The sequence below is a fragment of the Phaseolus vulgaris genome, chromosome 9 (genome assembly GCF_000499845.2).
Source record: "Phaseolus vulgaris cultivar G19833 chromosome 9, P. vulgaris v2.0, whole genome shotgun sequence".
Classification (NCBI taxonomy): Eukaryota; Viridiplantae; Streptophyta; class Magnoliopsida; order Fabales; family Fabaceae; genus Phaseolus; species Phaseolus vulgaris.
The window spans coordinates 8,691,892-8,716,613 of NC_023751.2; the positions used below are offsets into that span (position 1 = coordinate 8,691,892).

Consider the following 24,722-nt stretch of genomic DNA (forward strand, 5'->3'; position numbering starts at 1 on the left):
TATAACACAAAATTTATTATATAGTCTGTCTGTTTATAAAATATTAATATTTACTGTAGCTAATTTTAATTATTATTAATATCATAAATTTGCATTAAAAAGGAGTGCATTTAACTTTTGAAGTAATTATATACATTTAAATATATATTTTTGAATTGTAGGACATTCCATAATTAATTGCAAATATAATCAAAGCTTAACTTAAACCACCAAATGGTTTTTTATTTTGCAACACACATTTTTTTAGTTTACTTTTTATTTGTCTTTTTTATATGTCGGGGTCAAAGAAGTTATTTCACTTGACATCATTGACTAATAAACCGAGTTATCAATTACATTATGAATCGAATGAACCACGTCAGTCAATATTATTGATTGATCGAACGGGTGATCAACCACCTTATGGGCAAATGAGTCACGTCACTTGGCATCATCCGGGTAATCTACCACATTAAATAACAAGTAAAGAAACATCTTATAAATCAGGGTAACCTCCCTACAAATCCATACCATGTCCCACCAAATCTGGGTGACACTCCGAGAAATCAGCTAACACTAATTTATTGAAAATATGCATCAGATACGACCCATGAATTAAATAGTCCACTACCAAACACTATAAATAAGCCTTCTACAAAGGAGTAAGGTACACTTTTATCAATTACATCATACACTTTTAATACATAGTACTTACCTAATCGTCGGAGAACCTTTTACATGTTAACTCCCGACCGAGCACCAAGGAGGAGCGACCGAGTACCAGAGAGCGAGTACGAGAAGAGTAAGGAAGAACAACCGAGTACTAGAGAACAAGTACGAGAAGAGTAAGGAGGAGCGATCGAGACATCAACGACAATTGTTATTATCAGTTTCAGTTCCAGTTTCAAGTACTATCTAGGTCCCTTTTAATCTATACAAGTACATATTTTCCTTCTGTTATGTATACCTAAATAAGCACACATACATACTTATATATACAACTTTGTTTTTTTCCTTATTATTATTATTGTTGTTAGACAATAATCACACTCTTACATGAGTCTGCTATATATACCCATATACTTTTTTTTTTCTCACAATGTATTTTTCACTCCTTTCAATATATTAGTTTTATGTTTACTCTCTCATGACACCCACTGAGGTCTAACATGGTTTCCAAAGCCATTTTTATTTCTTTTATCTTTCTCATGTCCTCCGCTACCTTCACTGTCTCCATGACACCTTCTTCTTCCTCCTCCCTTCATTTCTTCATCACGTGGATCTCTCTCAAACTGTCAGAAGAGAATGTTTTTTTTGTGAAAACAATAAGTTTTTGCCATAATTGAAGGGTTACTCCTGTCAAAATTTCTCGATTGGTCTCAGATCCCTCCTCGTATTCTTCCCATCACTGGTGGTTCGTCCACATCCAACAATCCTGCATTTATGACTTACAAGTAACAAGATAACTTGCCCGTTGCTTGGATGCTTGCATCCATGACCACACCATTCTTACCAAGATGGTGGATCTTCATTTTTCCTCGCAACACACGCTCCACACATATTTTGCTACTAATACATGTGCTTAGATAAAGAAGTTCAAGTTGCGTCTCAAGAATCCCAAAAATGAATGCTCTGTCACTATCTTTCTCTTAGAAATCAAGAAAACCAAGGACTCACTTGATACCATAGGAGCACCAGTCTCTATTGAATACCACGTTGAGACTATTCTAGATGGTTTTTCGGCAGATTTTGATCCTTTTGTAGCTTCTATAATGTCTCAAAAGAATCTTACACCATCAATGAGATTGAAGCGCTCCTTGGCCCAAGAAGAATGTCTTTCCAAAACCATCATGTTGATCATCTCACCATTTCTCCTAGTGTTGATGTTGTTGTCTGAACTTCTACGCGTTCAACTACTAAAAAATTCCAGGGAAAGTTTATTCACTCTCGTGGTGGCCGTAACTTCATGTGTTGCCCTTTGAACCAAGGATCTCGTCATACGAACTACAAACCGCCAAACACTGAACCATGGAATTCTTGGAACTCATCACGTCCCGTTTGTCAAATCTGCAAGAAACCTGGACACTCCATATAATTTTGTTGGCATCGGTATACTCCTCAACTTTTAAATAGCATGCATGTTAATCTCACTCGCTCTATACATGAAAGTGCACCCAATGAGGCTTTAATCTTAGGTGCTCCTTCAACTATTGATGATCCTCTATGGTACCCGGATAGTGGTGTCACCCATCACATCACCAACTCGCCTTCCTTTTATTCTAATAAACAAATTTATGAAGGCTTTAACAATGTAAAAAGTGGTAAGGGAAAAGGTTTGTATATTTCTCATATTGGTTCTGGTTCTATTCTTTCCTCTACTACTAATACATTTCTTCATTTAAATGATCTTCTTCCTGTGCCTAAAATTACAAAAAAAATTCTCAGTGTCTCCAAGTTCTCTTGTGATAACAATGTGTTTTTTTGTGTTTCATCCTAATATTTGTTATGTTGTTCAGCAGTGTATGAAGCAAGTCCTTCTTCAAGGATTTGTTAAAGATGACTTGTATATCTTTCCTGGTTTAAAATCATGCTCCACTTGTTTTGCAAATTCTTTGTCTTTTACTGGTGATAATATTATTATAAACTTGTGGCATCAATGGTTCGGTCATTACCATTTTAACACTCTAAAACATATTCTTTCTTCTTGTAACATTTCTGTGGAGAATGATGTTCATTTTTTTTTTTGCTTGTGCGTGTGCTAAATGCCATCAACTGCCTTATCACACTACTTTAACTGCTTATACTACCTCTAAAACTTATATATACTAATATTTGGGGTCCTGCTCTAGTTCTTGCCTCTAATGGAGCCAGATATTATGTGTGCTTTCTTGATGCATACAATAGGTTCACATGGATTTATGTTATGCATACCAAATCTTAGCTTTTTTGTGTTTAAAAAATTTAAAAGTTTAGTTGAAAATCAAACTGAGCATAAAATTCACAACTTGCATACTGATAATGCACGTGAATATATTTCTTTAACACCCTTTCTTCACCAGCATGGGACTCATCATCGTGTGACATGTCCCTATACGCATCAACAAAAGGGATTAGTTGAACGAAAACATCGCCATATCGTGGATATGGGTCTCTTGTTACTTGCTCATGCTTATATTTCCTTACACTTTGGGGTTGAGGCTTTTATATCGTTTGTCATATTATTAATGTTCTTTCATTTGATGCTTTACATGGTGACACACCTTATCATAAACTCTTTAACAAGACACTCGATTATATTCATTTTAAAGATTTTGTGTGTGCCTGCTACCCTAACCTAAGGTCGTACAACGTGCAGAAATTTGATTTTTGCTCTCAATGTTGTTTGTTTCTTGAATACAATATTTATCATGCTGGCTATATTTGTCTAGCTCTTGATGGCAAAACTATTATTTCACGCAATATGATTTTTAATGAAACTTCTTTTCCTTATATTGAGCGTACGAACATGTTTGCTATTTCGTCAAGTAGTTCCTTGGTTCACGATGACGATGCTCCTTCTCTTACAGTTGTGTGTCCTCATCAACCTTTTTCTTCCACGCCTTTTGTTGTTGCTTTGACCTCTCTTTCACCTTCCATTCACAATGATGATGACCATCCCTCTTCTTCACCCTTGCCCATCTCCACCACTGTGAATTCTCATCCGATGGTCAATCGGGCTAAAGTTGGCACTCACAAACCTAAAGTGTATCTTACCTCTATTAGTCATGTGCCTTCTATACCTACTTCTGTCAAAGAAGGTGTTGCTTCTCCAATCTGGTATAGTGCTATGCATGATGAGTATAATGCTTTGCTATCTAACGAAACCTGGACTTTAACTACTTTTCCTCAAACACTCTCTAGTTGGGTGTAAGTGGATTTTTAAAACAAAACTTAATGCAGATAGTTCCTTGCACCAGTGTAAAACACGTCTTATGGCCAAAGGCTTAAATCAAACACATGATCTTGACTATGCTGAGACGTTTAGCCTTGTTGTTCGCCACACTACCATTCGCCTCGTTCTAACGCATGCAATTGCTTCTGGATGGCCTGTGCGACAATTAAAGTAAACAACACTTTCCTTAATGGTGATCTCAGTGAATGTGTTTTCATGTAGCAACCGCCTGACTTTAACTCTGCACATCCACACCTTGTCTGCCATCTTCACAAAGCCATCCATGGCTTGAAACAAGTGCCACGTTCATAGTTTCTTAAGCTAAGGCACACTTTACATACTTTTGGTTTCACTCTTACTAAAAACGACACTTCTCTTTTTATTCGCTTTACCCCTACGCGCATTACATCTGTCTTGGTTTATGTTGATGACATTCTTATTACTAAATGTCTTCTATTTTTGAAATCAATAATCTCATTACAATTTTTAACACATTTTTTGCCTTGAAGGACTTAGGTGATATACACCACTTTCTGGGAATTTAGGTGTCTCAAACCACTACAAGGGACATGCATCTGTCTCAGACACGATACATTCACGAGCTTCTCTAAAACAACCATGACCACTTCCAACCCTTAACCAACACCAATGGTTTCCACCACACGTCTTCAACAAAATTCTTCTGAAGCCTTTCATGATCCTACGCTTTACAGATCAGTTGTTGGTGCTCTATAGTATCTACTTATCACTCGCCCAGAACTATCTTACTCGGTCAACAAAGTCACACAATTCATGCATGCATCGTGATATGATCATCAAAAAGTCGTTAAGCATATTTTATGCTATCTAACAAGAACTATTCATCAGGGTCTCCTTATTCATCACAAATTCTCCTCTAATATCATAGCCTTCTCAAATGCATATTGGGGTGCTCATCTAGAGGATCATAAGTCCACAAAGACTTCTGTGTTTATTTTGGCTCCAATCTCATTTCTTGGTCCACTCACAAATAGTAGCACTAAGGCTGAGTACCATACTATTGTTGCATTCATGGTTGAACTTCTTTGGGTCAAGTCCCTCCTGCATGAGTTCCATCTTACAACATCTCCTCCTCAAATTTTCTCTGATAACCTGGGTGTTGTCCTTCTTAGTGCTAATCCTGTCATGCACTCTAAATCAAAACATTTTGAGTTAGATATTCACTTTGTCAGAAATAATCTTCAAACCCAACAAGTTAAGCTTTTTCTTATCAAGTTGTCGATCCGCTTACAAAACCTGTGTTAGGAGCAACGTTTCTTCATGTTCGAATTAACTCAAGGTTGTCCCTACTCCAACCTTGAGTTTACGGGAGGTGTTAGACAATGATCGCACCCTTACATGGGTCTGCTATATATACTCTTTCTTCTCACAATGTATTTTTCACTCCTTTCAATATATCTACTACAAGAAAATCATTAAATAAAAACCAATTTTATAGACAAAAAATAATTAGTTGCTATAGTGACTAAATTAGAGACCACTTTAAAGTCTACAAAATTATTGATTTCTAAATTAGTTTCTATTATTGATAAATAGTTTCTAAATTGGTATCTAATTAGCTACCAAGGTTTTTGCTACCAAATTTAGAATCTAAATAATTGGTAAAACTTTGATAGCAAAAACCTTGGTAGCTAATTACATACCAATTTAGAAACTATTTATCAATAATAGAAATTAATTTAGAAACCAATAATTTTTTTCGTCTTTAAAATGGTTTGTAATTTAATTTTTATTTAATGATTTTCTTGTAGTGAGTACCACTTAAGTCTAACAATAATTATTATTATTATTATTATTATTATTATTATTATTTTCCTCGTTATGATATTTAAATTAAATTATTATTTATTTATCAAATGTGTCCTTTTATTATTTATACTATTTTCTCCCTTTTTATTGAAAATTTCAAAGAGAATTAAATAATAGTGAAGTAAATAGTTTGTTTTATTAGTGCATACCCTACCATCATATATACCCCCTATGAAGTTAATAATTATACAATGTAATTACACATATAGTCAATAATTAATTGACTTCGTTTCCGCGATTTGAACGAACTTTCGTGTTTGTTAAATACACACATCATTAATTAAAGAAAGTGAAAGGTAGGGCCTATTTTTTTAGAAAAAAAAAATGAAAATTGTCTTAAAACTTTTATAATAAATTTGTATTTTTTGAATATTATTTAATTTAAATTTCTCTAAACTAAGATGATGTCATTGTACCAAAACGATTAAGATGATGTCACTTCTATGATTTTTATTATTCTTTTAAGAGTGGTAACATAGACTGACAACACTCTATCAGACTTACAACAAATAAATAAATAATTTTTTATTAAAATAAAATATTTTAAAAATTATATTTTATTATATTATAATTGTAAATTAATATTTTTTTATTGCAGATGTTAAAGTAACTTTTATTTTTAATTTGTGATAAAGTTGTTTCTGGGCATTAGTCATAAATAAAGAAAGATATATGGGAGTAGAGACTTTACCTTCCAAGTATAGTTAGTAGTTGTTTGTTTTCTTCCTATAAAAGAGAAAAATGTTTGTAGCAAGTTATTATTTTACTTGAGTTATTATTGTATTTTTTTTAATAATATTTTTTTCATGTGATGGTAAATAATAGTCGTTATTTGAATCTAGTTGAGATCTTAAGTTGTATAATGATACCTAACATCATGAAAGTTTTTATTTTAAAAAAAAGTTATTATTTTACTTGAGAAAGAAAAGTTGAAACATGTGCTAGGTATTGTTCATAATATTTTCTACACAACCAATTTTGTGATAACTACATAACTGAAGTTGTGTACTTATTATCTACACAACCAATTTTGTTTTATGGGTTCCACCACCAAGTCCAATTTCTAATTTCCATTTACCAATTCCTACATTAACAACTTTACTCTTGACTTGTTCCTTCATTTGGAACACTATCTTATCCCTACCACTCAATGTTTTTAGTGAGGTGTGGTTTCATTTTAAGTGCTCTAACTTGAGTGTGAACAATTTATATCTCTGCAATTTTACTTACTCCATTTTCATCCACACATTTAAACAAACTATTACACTCTCATAATCACTTTATCATCCATTTTTAATAGTTATAATCATCTACTAATTCAATTAGCTAAATGTTTCTAGTTCTCTGTGTTTAATTAGCCTATTTTCAACCTTGGTGGAATGAAAATAATAAGTTAAAAAAATTATGTTTGTTTATTGAAAAAGGGTCAAACGTTCATTACTGCTTGATGCCCGTTCAACCTTACATCTTTTTATAATTTTCCAAGTCAACCGAAAAACAAACACTCACACACTATATTTATTTTTAAAAAATTGCAATCATTTTCATTTTGGAAAAGTATGTTTTTGTTTCTACATTATTTTTTCTCAAGCTTATCTTGTATTTTTACATCTGTACCTGAGTGGAGAGATGGGACCCAGGCACGGTCGGTTGACGTGGTGTAATTGCTGACGTGTTGATCTTCTTCTCCTCTGGTCGATTGTCCTTTCTTGCTGTCTCCTTTGGTCGGTCGTCCCTTCGTGCTATCAACTTCGGTCGGGCGGGGGAGGGTACCTGCGAAGGCACTCCGACGCTCAAGTAAGTATGAGATTCTAAGCGCAGTTTCGTAAGTGAATGAAAACGTACCTTTCTCTGGCTTGAGCACAGTATTTATAGGATTGCCTAATGGGCTTTCTATCCCTTGGGCTCAGGGTGGTTATGGATATGTCTTGTCAGTCGTGCTCCGGAATACCCGGGGAACATATCTTCTCTAAACGCATATTCCTTATTCTTCGGAGGTGTATCTTAACCACCTTAGCTTGTCACATAAATGCCCTTACATTTATTGTGTACACGGCCGGTCGGCCACGTGCGTTCGTTTCCATTTAGTGTATAAGGCCGGTCGGCCACGTGCGTTCGTCCGGTGCCTACCAGTACAACATCAATTCAATCTTCCCATTTTTTAAAGTCCTTTATATTTAAATTTAGTATTTAATGACAATTTTTTTGTTATTATAATATCTGATATTATATCTTCTTTATATATAAATTTAAATGATTTTTTACAGTTACAAAATTAATATAAAAACTAAATTCATATATAATTTGAAATTAGAGATTATTTAGTTAATTTTTAAAGTACAATTCTCAAAATAAATTTTGATGAAAGTTATAAGGATGAGATATCTTATTTAACTTTTTTTTTTCAAAAGCCTTCTCTTGCGCATTAATTAATATTTTTGAATTTCTTTTTAATTTTTTTAGTGTGTTGCCAACAGAATCTCTATGTTTAAGCAGTCTTAAAAATTGATCATATTTTTTTATATAAAAGTTTTACATTTAGACCTATTTAACGGAGCCAAGCACAGAACAGTGACGTTATTTATTTTTATCAGCAACGGGTGAATAACAGTGTTGTTGTGCCCCCCTGGTGCTTTTATCATACTTCTAGACTTTAAAGTAATTAACTTTATATTAACTAAAAAGTGAGTTAATATTTTTTAATTTTATTGATCTCAATTTAATTTAAAATAAAATCGTCATTAAATGAAAGATATTTTAGCAATAATATTTTGAATAATTACAGTTAATTAAATTTATTTATATGTAAGTTAACCAGATAAATATTTATATTTATATTTGAGTTCACATAGAAAACAATGTCAACCATTAGATATTATTTTAAAGTTAAGTGTTTTTGTTTTTATTCTTTCAATTTTTTATTTTAAAAAATATGTCCATTATTATATGATATTTGTTATCTACTTATATTTTTTTTTAATAGAAGTCCGATAATTATTTTTAAGTAACACTCATGAATAATATTATGTTAGCAAGGTATATGTCAAACTTTTCTAAATTCATAAAGATATCATTTAGGAATAGCAAATAAATAATTTGTTATTATTGTCCGAACCTATCCGAACCCGTTTTATATTGATAAGATATACGAGTTTGAACTAATTTTTTTATATTTAGTATGAAATGAATATCTAGATATTATCTCCGTTTCCATTTTCATACTAGTTTATATATTTATTTTAGTTTTAAATCATTAAAATATTTATAATTTATTAGGCACTACAAGCAAATCATGAAATAGAAACCAATTTTTAGAAACCAAAATAATTAGTTGCAATAGTAACTAAATTAGAGACCATTTTAGAAACTAAAAAAAAATAGTTTTTAAATTAGTTTCTATTATTGTTAAATAGTTTCTAAATTGGTATCTAATTAGCCATCAAGGTTTTAACTACCAATTATTTAGCTTCTAAATTTGGTTTCTAAAACATTGGTTGTTAATTAGATACCAATTTAAAAACTATTTAACAATAATAGAAACTAAATATGGATTTCTAAAGATTGGTATAATTATTTTGGTCACTAAAAATGGATTTAGAAACTATTTAACATTGGTATAATTATTTTGGTCTCTAAAGATGGATTTCTATTTCATAATTTTCTTGTAGTGGTAATTTAAAAAAAATTATTTTCACAATTTTTAATTTTCTTTCATAATTGTGGTATGACTTTTCAATGTTCACAAAGTTCATTCAAATCTATAAAATACTTTTTTTCTTATCACAACTTTAATTATACATTTTTTTTTTTTGCAATTTGATTGATGTATTGTAGCACAAATTTCATTAAATCAAATAGTTTTTAGAATACATTTCTACTTATTTTTTATATTTTTTTTATGAGTATGTTTGACTCTTAATTTCATTTGGAGTAAACCCTTATAATTTGTCATTTTGACATTGAGTGTTTTCTTTATTGAGATTTCTGTTTTTTTAATGAATATTTGGATCAATAAGGAGTGAACATGAAAAAAAAAAACCGGATATACACGTTATCCGATAAAGATGATGATGAAAGAAAATTTATATTTGTTAAGATATGAGGATGATGATAGATTTTTACCTTAAGAATAAGGATAAAGGTGTTAAAATTCACATATACCCCATCCTCTTGTCATTCATAATAATTTTTCTACTTTAAATAAGATTCCATGTTAAAAATGATAGTTTTATATCTACAAACATGAAAACTAATTTTTTTTATGATAATAATTAAAACATGGTTAAATAGGTTTTTTTATCACATTCTTATGATATGTTTTTTTTATTTTGTCCTCAAATTTATCACGATCATGTTACTTTGATGTTTCAAAATATTTGTTTTTCATGTCATGTGATACTTTTGTATGTCAACGAGTTAATGTTAAATGATGATGTGCATTTTGGGGTGGAGTGATTGAAAGGCTGAATGCTAGATTGTGTAGATGGAAAGGTAGGTTCATGTCTTTGGTCGGGAGGATTTGTCTGATTAAGTTTGTACTCTCTTCTATTATGTTATTCTATATGTCTTTATTCAAAATGTCCTCTGTGGTGGCAAACGAGATAGTGAGGATTCAAAGTAATTTCATATGGGGGTGGGGTTCTTACGGGAAAAAAGATTGCATAAGCTTCTTGGAATAAGGTTTGTGAGCCACGTGAGGTTGGTGGTCTCAGAATATTAGACTTAAGGGTATTTAACACGACTATATTAGAGAAATGGATTTGGCGGTTGGGGACGTTTAAGGACATATTGTGGAAGGTGGTTCTTGAATCAAAATATGGAGGCTGGAAAAGCCTGCAAGAGGGCGTGAAAAATAGTAGGGTCTCTCTGGTGGAAAGATTTGAAGGAGGCTTGGGGTTTGAAGGGATGGGGAAGGAATTTTGAAGATGTTAGTGGAAGATTGGCAATGGAGAGGAAATTTCCTTCTGGGAGGATAGTTGGGCGGGTTGTGGGGTTTTAAAGAGTGTCTATCCGAGGTTGTTCTCCCTGAGCTCTTTCAAAGTTGCTAAGGTGGTCGAGCTTGGTGTATGTACTAATGGTGTTTGGGAGTGCTTCCTGGCTTGAAGAAGGAGTTTTTTTGAATGGGAAAAGCATATGGTGAGTCATTTTTTCCAGTTATTTCAAGGGTTGAGTATTGACTTGGAAGAGGTGGATAGTTGGGTTTGGAAAGATGGGGAGTTCCAAGTTTATACGGTTAAATTTGCTTATAATTGTTTAAGGAGGGTTCGAGAAGGGGAAAATGTATATATGTACACAAAGTTTTGGAGGTGTAAAGCAGTGCCCTCTGCACTTGTCTTTGCTTGGAGGGTGCTGGAAAATAAGACTGCTACTAGGATCAATTTGGAAAGGCGTGGGATCGCGGTCGAAAGTTTTTTGTGTAGTTTTTATGGGGTGGAGGAGGAGACTTGTTGTCACTTGCTTTTTGAGTGCATAATAACTTGGTCAGTCTGGTGTCAATGTTTTGTTTGGCTTGGAGTGACGTTAATGAGTCACAATGAACCACTGTTAAAATATTTTTCAGTTTAGGATGTGTAATGCTACTGATTTAGTTAATGACGTTTGGGGTTTGGGGAGTGGTTTGGATTGTAGTAGTAAGTAAAATTTGGAAGCACAAGAATAATGTTATTTTCAAAGGGGGATTGGTTGATGGATTAGAATTGTTCGTTATGATTCAATTAAAGGTTTGATTTTGGATTACCTTCAAGTCACACTCTATTTTTTCTCTTATTCTGACGAGTGCCTTGATCCTTTGATTTGGATGAGGTTGCTTACGTGATGTATTATTAAGTCAAGTAACATTTTAGTTGGTTTGTGAGGTTTGACAGGTTTTGTATAAGAGTTGTATCACTCATGAAATTATTCATATTTAATTTATAGTTTTTTTACTGGTAAAAAAAAAATATTACTATATATTATCATAAATTTGATACAAAAGATTATATCAACTCATGACTTTTTAAAAAAAAAAACTAAATTAAGAACATTCAAAATAATAAAATTAAATTAAAAAAATAATATTAAGATAAGAAAAGCCTATTTAACTTTAAAACATCAAATCTTAGAATTCTTTTTACAAATTTAGTGAACACTTATATAAAACATTTCTATGTTTTAGAACTGTGGATTTAGTCCTTAGACCTTAGCCTTGAACTCTATTTATGTGTGAGAAACAAGTATAGTGGATATTGAGGTGATGATTATGCATTAATTGTGTAGGATCTATACACATATTTTTTAGAGTTCTTGTCACTGTGTTGTTACCAATATTCTAACGACTGCTTTTGTTGTGTTTAGGTCATTAGAAAACTGATTAATTATTAAAAAAGAAAAGAATTGAGATTTAGCACAAAATCTAGTATTGGCTTCTGCGGAACTAGAAGCATCCCAAGGTTGAAATATAAAAAAATTATATTAAAAATTTAACTTTAAATCTAATTTAATTTTATAAAATAAAATTTATATTTATTATATATTATAACTTTTTTTATCTTTATTTGAGATTTTTAATAAAATAAAAAGTGTTTATTGTTAGACGAGATCTTTAATAAAATAAAAATAGACAATTTTTTAATAGTTGATTTCGATTCTCATGTGGAGAAATTATTTATATAGTTAAATAATATCAGTTTAAACATAATTAACATGAATAAAAAAATCATTATAATTAACGTTGTTCTCCGTTATAAACTTAGCACATCATTTTTATACCACAAATCCACACACTTTCTTTGTCTACCGCAAAGCTAATGGGAACGTTCTTCGTTGTTCATACAACTAGCTTGTTCCTCTATATTTTAAATTTAATTTTTATTATAATGTATAGAAATATTTGTTAGAAATGTCTTTTAGTAAAATATATATGTGTGTTTGTCTGTGACAGAGAATTACATATTAGAAAGGTATATGTTAAGTAAAATTTTAGAACAACACACTTTCGGAATATATGTTAAAATTTAAATAAAATTGTAGGATATTAAATTTATTTAAGTTAGATTTATAAAATTTATTTAGTTCCGTTATTAAAATTTATGTTATTTGACTCTTATTTATTGATATTATTTCTTGTAAATTTTCATATTCTTTCTTTAATATTTTATATATATTGAATGTATTGAATTTGAGAGATAAATTGTATTATTTAATCAATTGATATCATCTGCAATATTTGTTTGGAGTTACAACCAAAAATCTTATGATAAACTAACATTTTTCTTAAACTTTTTATTCCTCTTGTATTTTGTAGACTTTATCAGATAAATATATATGTAAAATAAGTCTATGGGAGAATCTTCCTAACCGTGGAAAATGTTAGCTATGGTGCAACATCAATAATGCCAACTAAGGCATGCTCAATGGAAATCTCTATCATGCATATAAATTTGCAAAAACTACATGGATGATCATCAATACTTTGAAAAAAAATACTATTTCATACTTAATTGTGGTTATTCATTACTAGTTTGTAGCTATAGTCATTCTCAACTTCCTTTTTTATCAACATATTGTTCTCATTATCGTCGAGGGCACCCTTTCGTGGTGAGGTATTCATAGATTTATTATTGGAATTAATACAAGTGTTAAATTAAATGGAATCATCTTACCCATCAAATCTTCACATGATCCCCTAGTGTCTTTCCTAACAAAACAAGATTAGAATGTTTAAACTCTATGAAACAAACAACAAATGATCTTATCCAAACAAATAACAAGCAAGTGGAAGCGACCTCATTTAACCTAACAAATACTATTTATAAAGACTCAACATCTCCATACCAACCACCATTAAGGGTGGTCATGGATTGGATTAATCCACATCCAATCCAAATCCAAATCCAAATATTTAGATCAGATTTAAAATCCAAATCCATATTTTTTGTAAAAACAATTTGGATTTTTATAAATCCAAATCCAAAAATATTTGGATTGTATCTTAAATCCAAATTCATATTTTTTATAAATTTATATAATATAAAAAAGTTATTAGTATAATGTAAATTACTTTTATTTATGATAAAGATTACTTATTAATTTTTTTTAATGTCAAGCTTATGTTTTTAATTAGTAATTAATTTCAATATTTTATAGTAGCTTAACATTTTTATATTTACGTATTTATTATTTATTTAATATATATTTAAATAAGTAAGTTTGATTTTAGGAGAAATGTTTTATCCTGACTTCATTTTCAATTATATCTATTCAGATAAAATATATAAATAATTTTAATATGTTTAATTTAAAATTTTCGTATTATGCATATTTTAATTTTGATAAAAAAACCTTAATAAAAAATTACTCCGTTATTTTTATTAAGGTAAGAAATTCTCTATTTTTTTTATTATAAAATGATTTAATTTTTAAAATATTAAAATAAATTGTATAAAAGGGATTATTTTTTCACTGATGTCAATTCAGTAGAAAAAATTATTTTTCAAAATTCTAAAATGAATACTCTCTTTAATGAAAAACAAAAATTTAATATTTGTATTTCTTGTATTTTTTTCTCTACATTTTTGTAAAATAAAAAAAATGTTAAAATTTATTCGTGTCTCATGCATTCATGTTATAATGATTTGAAATAAATTATGTGATAACATCTCCACCAACTGACCATGGTTTGAAATAATTTGTGGCAGTAGATTTGGTTAACCAACCTCTGAGCGCGAGACACTGAAATTTTGTAGTACATTTCGCATAGTGACCATGCATCATTATTTGGATTATCCATTTTGTAAAATTGGTATAAATAAAATGAAACTCTGATCTAAATTTTTTTTTAAATATAGATCAAAATCAAAATCAAATTTAAACAAATAAATTTTGAAATGGATCGAAGCATTTTAAAAATAGAGCGATTTGTTTTAATTAGATTTTTTTTTCCATCCTTAACCATAGACCCTATAAACCACCAAAGTGCTTCTATCTAATGGTGATAACTCAAAGACCTTTAATATCCTCGTGACATCCAAAGGTAGTCATGCAACAATGATTTAAGCGTGCTTCCCAAAGTTGAACTATGTCTCTATAAGCTTAAGTATTTAATGTACATTGTAGATGGAGGTGCTCTCCACCAAATAAATGATTTTTTTTCATAATAAATTATTCGTATACTACATCTCTTCTACCTTAGAGAAGTGACCATTACATTTCAAGATAAAGTTGATCAAATAATTATTTTTCTTTTAATAATAGACTTATTTTTTTTTAGCTTGGAGGTTAATATATATAGTTGAGGCACCTTATCAAAGAAATAAAAATTTTGTTTTCACAAGAGACTTTTCATCTTCTATGTTTCTTTGAATTTGAGATAAAGAACATGTGTCTAGGTGATCTCAACAAAAAAAAAAGGACATTTTCTTTAACACTCTTCATATTCTATAAAAAAAACCTCGGAGACTAGGAGATCAGGATTCTTCATCATCATACGATCGAAATGATGAAAAAAAAAACATCTCTCCCTTTTGCAAAATACATCTTCCCACCAAATTAAATTTACCAAATTAAGAGATAAATAGGTAATTCAGACCTTAACTTCATCAATAGTTTTACTCAAGAATTAAATATTGAAATGTCTAATGCAGAACTATGAAGCTCGGACACTCTTCTTAAATGGCGTGTCGGAGTCCGATACTCGTATCGGATACCAATACTCGTATGACACATGTAGGACACGTATCCGTGAAGTGTCTAATTCAAAAAATATTTGTTAGAATTGTAGTACGATTCTAACACAATTTTAAAAACGAAAAATACATTAATTTTCTAAAAATTCAAACTTTATTGTATAAATTGTTATTATGATTATAAAAATAAGAAACAAATTCTTGTGAATCAGTCATGAAAAACATTTTTCTGCTCCAAAAAATAATCTAAAACATACTTGTGCACATAAATCTTTATTGTCAATTTATATAATTTATAATTAATATATATATATATATATGTGTCCTCGTATCCTACATTTTAAAAATTTTACGTATCTTCGTGTCCGTGTCCGTTTTATATCAGTGTCTGTGTCAGTGTACATAGATGCAGAATGTCGTACTATCTAACTCTCAATTTAATAAAAGGACGTATCTTGAACTTAAAAAATCTTTAAAAAAATGGAGAAAAGGATGAATAAGAAAGAAAGAAACATCAGGAACAATCCAGATTGAGAAATCCCAATAATCTTGCCTAGATGAGTTAAATCTTGTAAAAGTATAACTTTATTCTGTTTTATTTTCTCTACTTGAATAACCAAGGCTTCCACTTCTTCTCTTCTCACCAAATTTCTATCTACCAACTTTTGACTTACAAAACAAGGCCCAAGAAAATTCTTTTTGTGAGCCTTCTTCACATGCCAAAAACATGCACACCCAGTTGCGTCTCACACAAAATCATTTTATGTTCAGATATGCCAAAATGTTATGTTTAGTGAAAGTGTATGGGGCATTTGTATAATAAAATATGTGTGTTCGTAGTCCATATGTACAGACATAATAATGATATTGTGCGACATAAATAATTATTTTTCATGATTGTAGTTTTTTTACGAGTTATTAAATAACAATTATTGTTTACATTCTTAATCTTCCTCTTTTTTACCTATAAATTATTATTTATTAAACAATGGTTATGGTATATTGGATTGGGGAACAGTCATTATCAAAGTCTTTAATTTGACAATTGGCATCACAATCTTATTCTTCTTTTGCACCGTTTCTTCATTTTTCATTGAATTTACGTATACTACTAATACATCTCATAAATTCACCTCTAATTGCTACGTCGTTTTTTGCTCTTTCCAACTCCTATACGTAAATTCATACTAACCAACACACCACAAAAAATAGGAACATACGGATAAGCTATAAATTTAATGCCTTAACTTTTATAAAAATTAATTCACGTATTTCTTTAGTATAATATTTTTTAAGCATTTCATACCAATGTGGAAAGAAATTAAACTTACATAGTTTTTTAAACCACAAAGAAAATAGGCTAATGTAATTTTTTTAAACAGGGAAACCTTTTATTAAGAAAATGGAAAGAGAATAAAAACAAAAGAGTAGAAATAGACATTCATTTTCAATTTTATTTTAGAAAAGGTAAAATAATCGAAGGAGGAAAGATAAATTAAAATGGAAGTAAATAAACATATTGAAACGCGAATAGTCACATTCATGATTATAATAAATGAGGTTGATTGCAAACTACTGTAAGATGAAAAATGAAATCAATAATTAAAGGTTTCATAATGAACAACCAAAAGAATAAAAAAATGTGAGAAAAATAGTACATGAAACAGATTAGAAAGAGAAGATTGGATGAGAAAACGCGTTAAAGGGTCTCTCTATAGTTCAGATCTCAACTAGCCCACAATAAACCTTCCCATATCTCACTCTGGCAGCCTCACAAATCGAATATTCTTAGCTTAAATTTTCGTATTCATTTTGTTTATTTTCCTAGAATCACTATCTTTTTCTTTCCCCAACGGCCACTGCATCTGATGCTGTTTCCCTCACCATCCTGACTAAAATTTTGTTGTGCCTGCCTTCAAGCTATCACTAAAAGTTGAAGGTAGCCAGACATTATTTTTGTTACACTCAAGTTAAAGGGTCTTGTTTTTGTGATTCTAATACTTATTTTAGTTTCTGGGTTTGTGTGTGTGTGTTTTTTTTTTTATGTTAGAAATGGATCAACAAGTTGAGAGGCAGAAGCGTAGCAAGGAGATGAAGAGGAAGAGTGGTAGGGTGAAGAAGAGTAACAAGATAGTGACATGTTGTCGCTGCCCCTGTCGGGCAGCATCATGCATGTTCCGAGGTATTGGGAGGTGCATGTTTGTCTCATGTTACCCTGTTGTGCAGTGTTTGGGTTTGGATGAACATAGACATCGCCACCATCACCACCATGGCAAGCACTTTGATTGGTGACTCAAAGCAGAAAGGTTATAGGAATCAATGCAGAAAGTCTGAGAAGGATGAATAAATGGTCCTCAGTTCTAACTATTGTTCTTTATCTTTCTTCCATAGTAGATTGATTAGCTTTACATAATTCTTTTCATGATGGATGAACAATTTGAATTTTTGGAAGTGTTGGTTTAATGTAATTCAGCCATCTCTTTTGATAATGGAAAATTGTATACAAATTATTATTCATGGATATTGCAATTCAGCCCTCTTTGTCAAAAGGAAAAGTCTGCAATCTGCATAACCACCATTTTCTGTATCAAGAGAAATTAGGGGTTTACAGTTTTATTTCATTTTTATCGTGGCCCTAAAACTAACTTCCTCTGATACCAAGCAGATAAAATCAAACATTGAAAAAGAACACGAAATATATTCTAGGAAATTCAATAAATTGGAATATGTAAATAGAAGAAAGAGTGAAAAAAAAGCATCTTCAAAACAATGAAATGCATTCCTACACCTAAACTACTACCACAATTAGAGGATAACATTCTGGTTAAGGCCTATATATTTTTGCAGTATAGGGCAATGATAAATTCTGGGTTCTGAGTTATGCCCACAACCAGACCACAGATCTCACAGTTGTGTTCTTGCCTAGACTTTCTTAAAAGTCAAAATTCACTTTCTCAATTCATTAACTGACATGTCAGTTTTTTAACATCAGATTGTTTGAGGGGCTTTAAGATGAACATCTGAGCTCCTTCTTCCAGACACCTGTTTTCAGCAGAGCAACAACAGAACACACTTAACAACACAAAATACATCCAAGACTTATTGAGCCAAATAACTGTTATTGAACAATGGTACATAGGAATGTTGGGAATTACTTGTTAATCCGTGTTGGTATGTTCTCAGAAGACATTATCACTACTGGAACTTCCTTCATTACAGATGATTCCTGTTTAAAATAGAATGCAGGTTGTGGTGGTTATTAATATTACATTAATGAATGCATCTATGTGCCAAAAAGAATAAAAAGCAGTAGTACCTTAATTTTCTTAAGTAGCTCATAGCCTGTCATTCCTGGCATGCAATAGTCTGTGATTACCAAATTTACTTTGGATCTCTACAAAGCAGCAGATGGTATAACCAGTTAGCACCTACTACTACCAGCTTGGTAAAATGAATGTAGTAGAACAATAAAACCCTCATTAATGTACGTTCAAGAAAAAACTGATTAATGTTTTTAAGTCATAAAAAACTGACTAATACTTCAGACATTGAAAACTATTAAAGGAGTAAACATTTTCCAACAAAAGTTTAATGTTATATTACATAGTTAAGAAACAAAACAGTGTTGGAAAACATTGATTAATCTGAAATGAAGACTTACACCGTTCATGCTGTTCTGTCCACCACTTGTCAAGCCCAATAACTCCAATGCCCTTGGCCCATTTTCTGCAGTTGTAACTGCAGCAAATAAATAGCATTAGCAATCAACAATGACACACAAGTGAACCCCTAACTCAACAAAAAGGCCCATTCAAAACAACTTCCCAGACAGAAAGAACCCCAAAATGAAAGCATCAAACACAACACATAGAACCACCCACAGAGGTGTTACTGAGCACTTTTACTTTTCAACATGAGAAAGGTGTAAAACTGGCCTAAAGGTGTACCTTTGCAAGAAGAATTCCTGAGGAGTTTCTCAACGAGTTTTCGATCAATAAGGTTGTCATCAACGGCCAAAACATGAGGAACATCATGAGCACTTTCCATGACCCAATTTGAAGAAGAAGGTGCAGCCATGCGGTGTTGTTGTTGTTGCTGCTGCGTTGGTGATACTTCTAATAAATAAGCAGAGGAATAAATGGTACGGTGTCCTCGTTTTCCTCTCTCTTATGAGTAGTAAATGGTAGTAATGTGGAAGAAGCTATTACTATTACAGTAATATTAACACACATACATACAAGCACAAGGTAAACTAATAAACACAGTTGCAAGCAATTAATAAAGGACAGTGCAATAATATTAATTGCAGAGAAGAAGAGGACGAAGGGAAAAACAAAAGGGTTGGGTGACAAGACGCGTATAAATGAAGAGAGAAAAGTAGAGAAACATAAGTTGGAAGAAGTCACAAGAGTTGTATGAAGGTAAGGATATGGTGTGTCTGTGTGTATCTATATATATATATAGACATATGTATGTGCAGAAGACAGAGAGAGTAAATGGATATGAATTCGAAGGTGGTTGGTGGGCGAAGAATTTTAGAAAAACCAGAGAGAGAGAAAGAAAGAATCAGGTCACAGATATTTCGTGATCCTTTTCGGGTATCTAGGATTTGATTCAGTCCCCACCCTGCGTGTTCAAAGGCTACAACACTCTCATCATCAATTCATCTCTCTCCTCTCTCTCATTTCATTTATAGTTTCTATCTTAATTTTTTGTCTCTCTTTGACGAGATTTCAGCATCACTCTCTGCATTCTGATCTCACCATTCATGCACGTTTGTTAGATGTTCTCCCAACCTTTTTCATCCTCAAACGCAAAATCTAATGCCCCTCTTCCTGTTTCTTGCATACAATTGACACAGGGAAAACTGAAAATACTGTTTCTTCACTCTAATGAAAATATTATTCACTCTTTCTTCATTCTTTTTAACCTAATATATTTTATTTTTTATCTCTTCTATATTATACATTTTTCATTTTCATTTTATATTTTATATTTTTATCAATTCTCTTTTTTTCTCTCCTTTAACCAACGGTCCATTTATTGTAGAGGAGATAGATAAGACACAAAACATACTAATATATATATATATATATGAACATGAACAGGATATCCATTACTTTAAAAATAAATATACTATGTGTATGCTTTTGTGTATTGTTTGATCAAATTAGTAGATTTATTTTTCACAATTGGAATGATATTCTAAATTTTATATTTTGTTTGTATTATGATTTATTTAAATTTTTCATGTATGATTTTGTTTTAATTTAATTTTACAAAATCGATTTGAAAGTAAAAATCAAACATCATTTATATATTAAAATTTATTTTAAATTCTATATATACTCATAACTTAAGGAATGAATTCAAATATAAGATTAGATATTTACTGTGATCTAATAGAAATTTAATAACAATAACATAATACTTTAAAAAAATATGATTATGATAGATTCTGAATAATTTTAATAATTTTGATAATAAAATTTATTTCTAACTCAACATTATAAAATTAATTTATAAGATAACATTAATTATATATTATAATTTAAAATAATTCTTAGTCCGCATAAAATTTATAACTTTTTTATTAACACGTCTTTTTGACTTCTAACCTCACTTATTAGTTGGGTCATGATGAAGTGTATTAGGAATGAGGTTCATTCCGCAACTAGTATGTACCCGAATACCTAATAATATTGTGACTTGTATTCTATTTGTTTGATCTAACTATGTTTAATAAAATCTAATTCTTTGGTTAGAAATACTAATAAATCTCATTAAACAAATATAAAAGAATACTAAAAGAAATTATTAAATAAAAATTAATTTTAAATATTAAAAATAATTAATTACTCATTAAATTATATATTATTTTAGATTAAAAATTATTAATATTTAAATTAATTTTATTATTGATAAATAATTTTTAAATTAGTATATAATTAGTTAATGAAATTTTAATTACAATTCTAAATAATTAGTTGATAATTAAAAAATTTATAGTTAATTAGATAATAATTTAAAAATTATTTATTAGTAATATAAATTAATTTTTTATTTAATAATTTGTTAATAATGTAAAAACATACGTCAACCATTGTTTTAATATAGTATTTCATACAGAGAACCAAAGTGTTTTGGGAGGAATTTTGAAGTGTGTGATACCTAGAGAGAATAATGGTAATAAATTGTGCATATGAATTTAAAGTAAAAGTAAAAAATATATTATAAGATGTTTGAGGTTGAGAAATATGAGTGGCTTATTCCATTGACGGTTTAGCCATACGGATGACATGATGATATCTTAGGATGCAGAAATGAAATTGAATTGAAGTGAGTGATTGGGTCATCAAAGATACAAGGTGGTCCTCGTTACAGAGTGGGAGACAAATTCAATCCAGTAGAATCTACTATCAAATTCCTCTCCAGCTGTTCTTTCTACATTGATAAGAGAGATTGAACTACTTCACCAAATTCACTTTTGCTCATTATCTCATCTTTCAAAAATCGAATAGAATAAACTTTTCATCCTAATTTTTTCTCAGTTTAGATTTTCTCAATGTTTCTGCCTCCATAAATAAGATCGGTAGTGTGATTTGGACTATAATATAAATGAGTTAAATAAGCATAATAAGAAAGTAATTTTTAAAAGGGGTATAGTCGATGATTTATTAGTGTTTGTCATGGTTCAATAAATGGATTGGTTTTGGGTTTCACTAAGTCACATTCTGTGTATTTTTTCTTTTTCTTTTGACCTTTTGGTTTGTATGAGGATGGTCTTCTAATATTCTTTTTCAGTAGGGGTGGTCATGGACTGGATTTTTCAAAATCCAATCTAGATCCAATCCAAATCAAAATAAATGGATTGGATTTAAAATTCATATCCATTTTAACTAGATCAAATTTATTTGGATTTTTCTTAAATCCATTTAAAGTGGATTAAATCTAGATTAAATTCACTTTCTTAATTAGATTAAATCCACTTTGTCAAATACATTAAATCCATTTTGATATGGACACAGACTAACATGGCTCGAACTGGGCCTAATCTGACTCAACTTGGACGCGGATCGACGCGGACCAACTCGGCTCAACATCGACCCAGGCCCGGACCACTCGACATCGGCTCAGTCTCGAACGACTCGACATCGGCCTGAGCCCAGACGACTCGACATCGGCCTGAGCCCAGATGACTCGACATCGACCCGGGCCCGTACGACTCGACATCGATCCGGGCTCGTAAGACGCGACATCGGCCCGGGACTATACGACTCAACATCGGCCTGGGCCCGTACGACTCGACATCGATCCGGGATCGTACGACACGACATCGGCCCGGGACCGTACGACTCAACATCGGCTTGGGCCCGTACGACTTGACATCGGCACGGGCCCGTACGACTTGACATCGGCGCGGGCCCGTACGACTCGACATCGGTCCGGGCCCGTACGACTCGACATCGGCCCGGGCCCGTACGACTCGACATCGGTCCGAGCCCGTACAACTCGACATCGACCTAGGCCTACTCGGATCGACATCGGCCCAAGCGCGCTCGGCTCAACATCGACCTGGGCTCGCTCGGCTCGACATCAGTCTGGGTCCGCTCGGCGTGACAACGGCCCGAGCCCGCTTGACTTGATATCAGCCCGGGTCTGTTGGACTTGACATCGACCTGGGCCCGCTCAACTCGACATCAGCCTGGCCGCTCGGCTTAATATCGGTCTTGGCCCGCTTAGCTCAAAATCGGCCTTGGCCCGGATGACTCGACATCGGCCCGGGCCCAGACCCGAATGACTCCACATTGGTTCGGGCCTGCTCGGCTCAATATCGGCTTTGGCCCGCTCGGCTCGACATTGGCCCGGGCCTGGACGACTCGAAAATGGCTTGGGGCTATTCGGCTCGACATCAGCCTTGGCCTGGTTGTCTGGATATCGGCCTGAGCCCGCTCGACTCCATAACGAACCCGAAAGAATCAACTCGACATGGGCATGGACCGACTCGAGTAGACATTGACCTGGGTCAACTTGGCTCGATATCGGCCCCGACCGACTCGGGTCGACTCAATATCGGCCACTTAGCTCGACTTGGCCCAGGGTTGACTCGGCTCGACTTTGGTCCGGAACGACTTGGTTGACTTTGGCCTATACCGACTCAATTCGACATGGGTCCGGACGACTCGGGTTGACATGGACTTGGGCCGACTTTGCTCAACCTAGGCCCGAATTGTCTTGGTTCAACCTGGATCGAGCCAAGTCAAAATCCAACCCAAAATGCAATTTGGATAATCCAAAAATGTACCCAATCCATATCTAATCCATATCCAATTAAATGGATTGAATTTAAAATTCAAAAATATGGATTTTGATTTGAGATAAATCCATTTAAATGGATTAAAACTAATATGGATTTGGATCATTATGGATTGGATTTTGTAATTTGGATTTTTTGCCCACCCTTACTTTTCAGGTGTCTTTTTAAGATGATTTTCTGGTCCAATCAGTTGTGTTTGTTCTCTATAGTTATAAGTTTAGAGCATTTTTCTCTTTAATAAGAAAGATTTCTCTATACGGGTTAAACCACTTTAAAGTGGTTCACGTTTATTATATTTTATTACACCGATAAAAAAAATTAATAATTAAAATAAGTAACAATAAACTCCATTACACATATAATATATTTTATAACACTACCTAAATGATACAGTGAAACACAATTTAGTTTATAAGGTGATAGACATCAATAAAGTTGTTGATTATCACATACATTACCATTAATTTGTTAAGATAAAAGAATCTCAAAGTTTTAATTAATATTTCAAAACAATTAAATATAATAAAGTGTTTTGTATCTAAGAAATGTTCGTTTATAAAAAAAAAATTGTTCTTCATTATATACTACTCTTTAGAAAATGAGTATACCTATAAATATAAATAAATTTAATGTGATTGTATTTATAAATTTTGTAATACACAACTCCATTCTCTATTATGTATGTATTTAACCCGTTTTTCAGAATAATTCATAATTCTCATTCTCCTTCTGAGTAAATTGCTTCTTGTAGTTTTGATACTCCGAATACATATTTGGTAATATATGGTTACATTTCTTATTTATTTATCGTAAGTTGTGTCTGAAAGATTGGTATGGATATGGTGAAGAAGAGCATCCATCAGTCTGTGGATAATTGGTGACGTAAGATAAGTCTTTTCCAGAGATTGGAATATCATATCTTTTGCCTTTTCGAACAACATCTACTGCTTCCTCAAGTTTGGTGCCAAGAATGATTTTCACTTCA

At 31.8% G+C, this 24,722-nt stretch overlaps 1 protein-coding gene and 1 long non-coding RNA gene across 2 annotated transcripts; one reads left to right on the forward strand and one right to left on the reverse strand.

Moving 5' to 3' along the window:
* The first annotated feature begins 17,056 nt into the window (after positions 1-17,056).
* Positions 17,057-17,937, forward strand: LOC137820910 (uncharacterized). Its single transcript, XR_011082714.1, has 2 exons — positions 17,057-17,359; positions 17,471-17,937. It is a non-coding gene; the product is annotated as an uncharacterized lncRNA (long non-coding RNA).
* A 161-nt stretch (positions 17,938-18,098) lies between these two features.
* LOC137820909 (two-component response regulator ARR17-like) lies at positions 18,099-19,637 on the reverse strand. The gene is made up of 5 exons (XM_068625241.1): positions 19,368-19,637; positions 19,082-19,158; positions 18,737-18,814; positions 18,576-18,646; positions 18,099-18,462 (listed from the first exon to the last, which is right to left on the reverse strand). The coding sequence occupies exons 1-5, from the start codon at positions 19,495-19,497 to the stop codon at positions 18,375-18,377; spliced, it is 444 nt and encodes a 147-aa protein (XP_068481342.1). The 5' UTR covers positions 19,498-19,637; the 3' UTR covers positions 18,099-18,374.
* Positions 19,638-24,722: the final 5,085 nt, after the last annotated feature.

What these genes read in the sequence shown, in the direction of transcription:
- LOC137820909 (XM_068625241.1), bottom strand. Translation starts at nt 19,497, where the DNA reads ATGGCTGCACCTTCTTCTTCAAATTGGGTCATGGAAAGTGCTCATGAT. An exon ending in GACAGAACAGCATGAACGGT is followed by an intron (nt 18,815 to 19,081) that starts GTAAGTCTTCAT and finishes GCTGCTTTGTAG; the next exon opens with AGATCCAAAGTAAATTTGGT. An exon ending in AGCTACTTAAGAAAATTAAG is followed by an intron (nt 18,647 to 18,736) that starts GTACTACTGCTT and finishes TATTTTAAACAG; the next exon opens with GAATCATCTGTAATGAAGGA.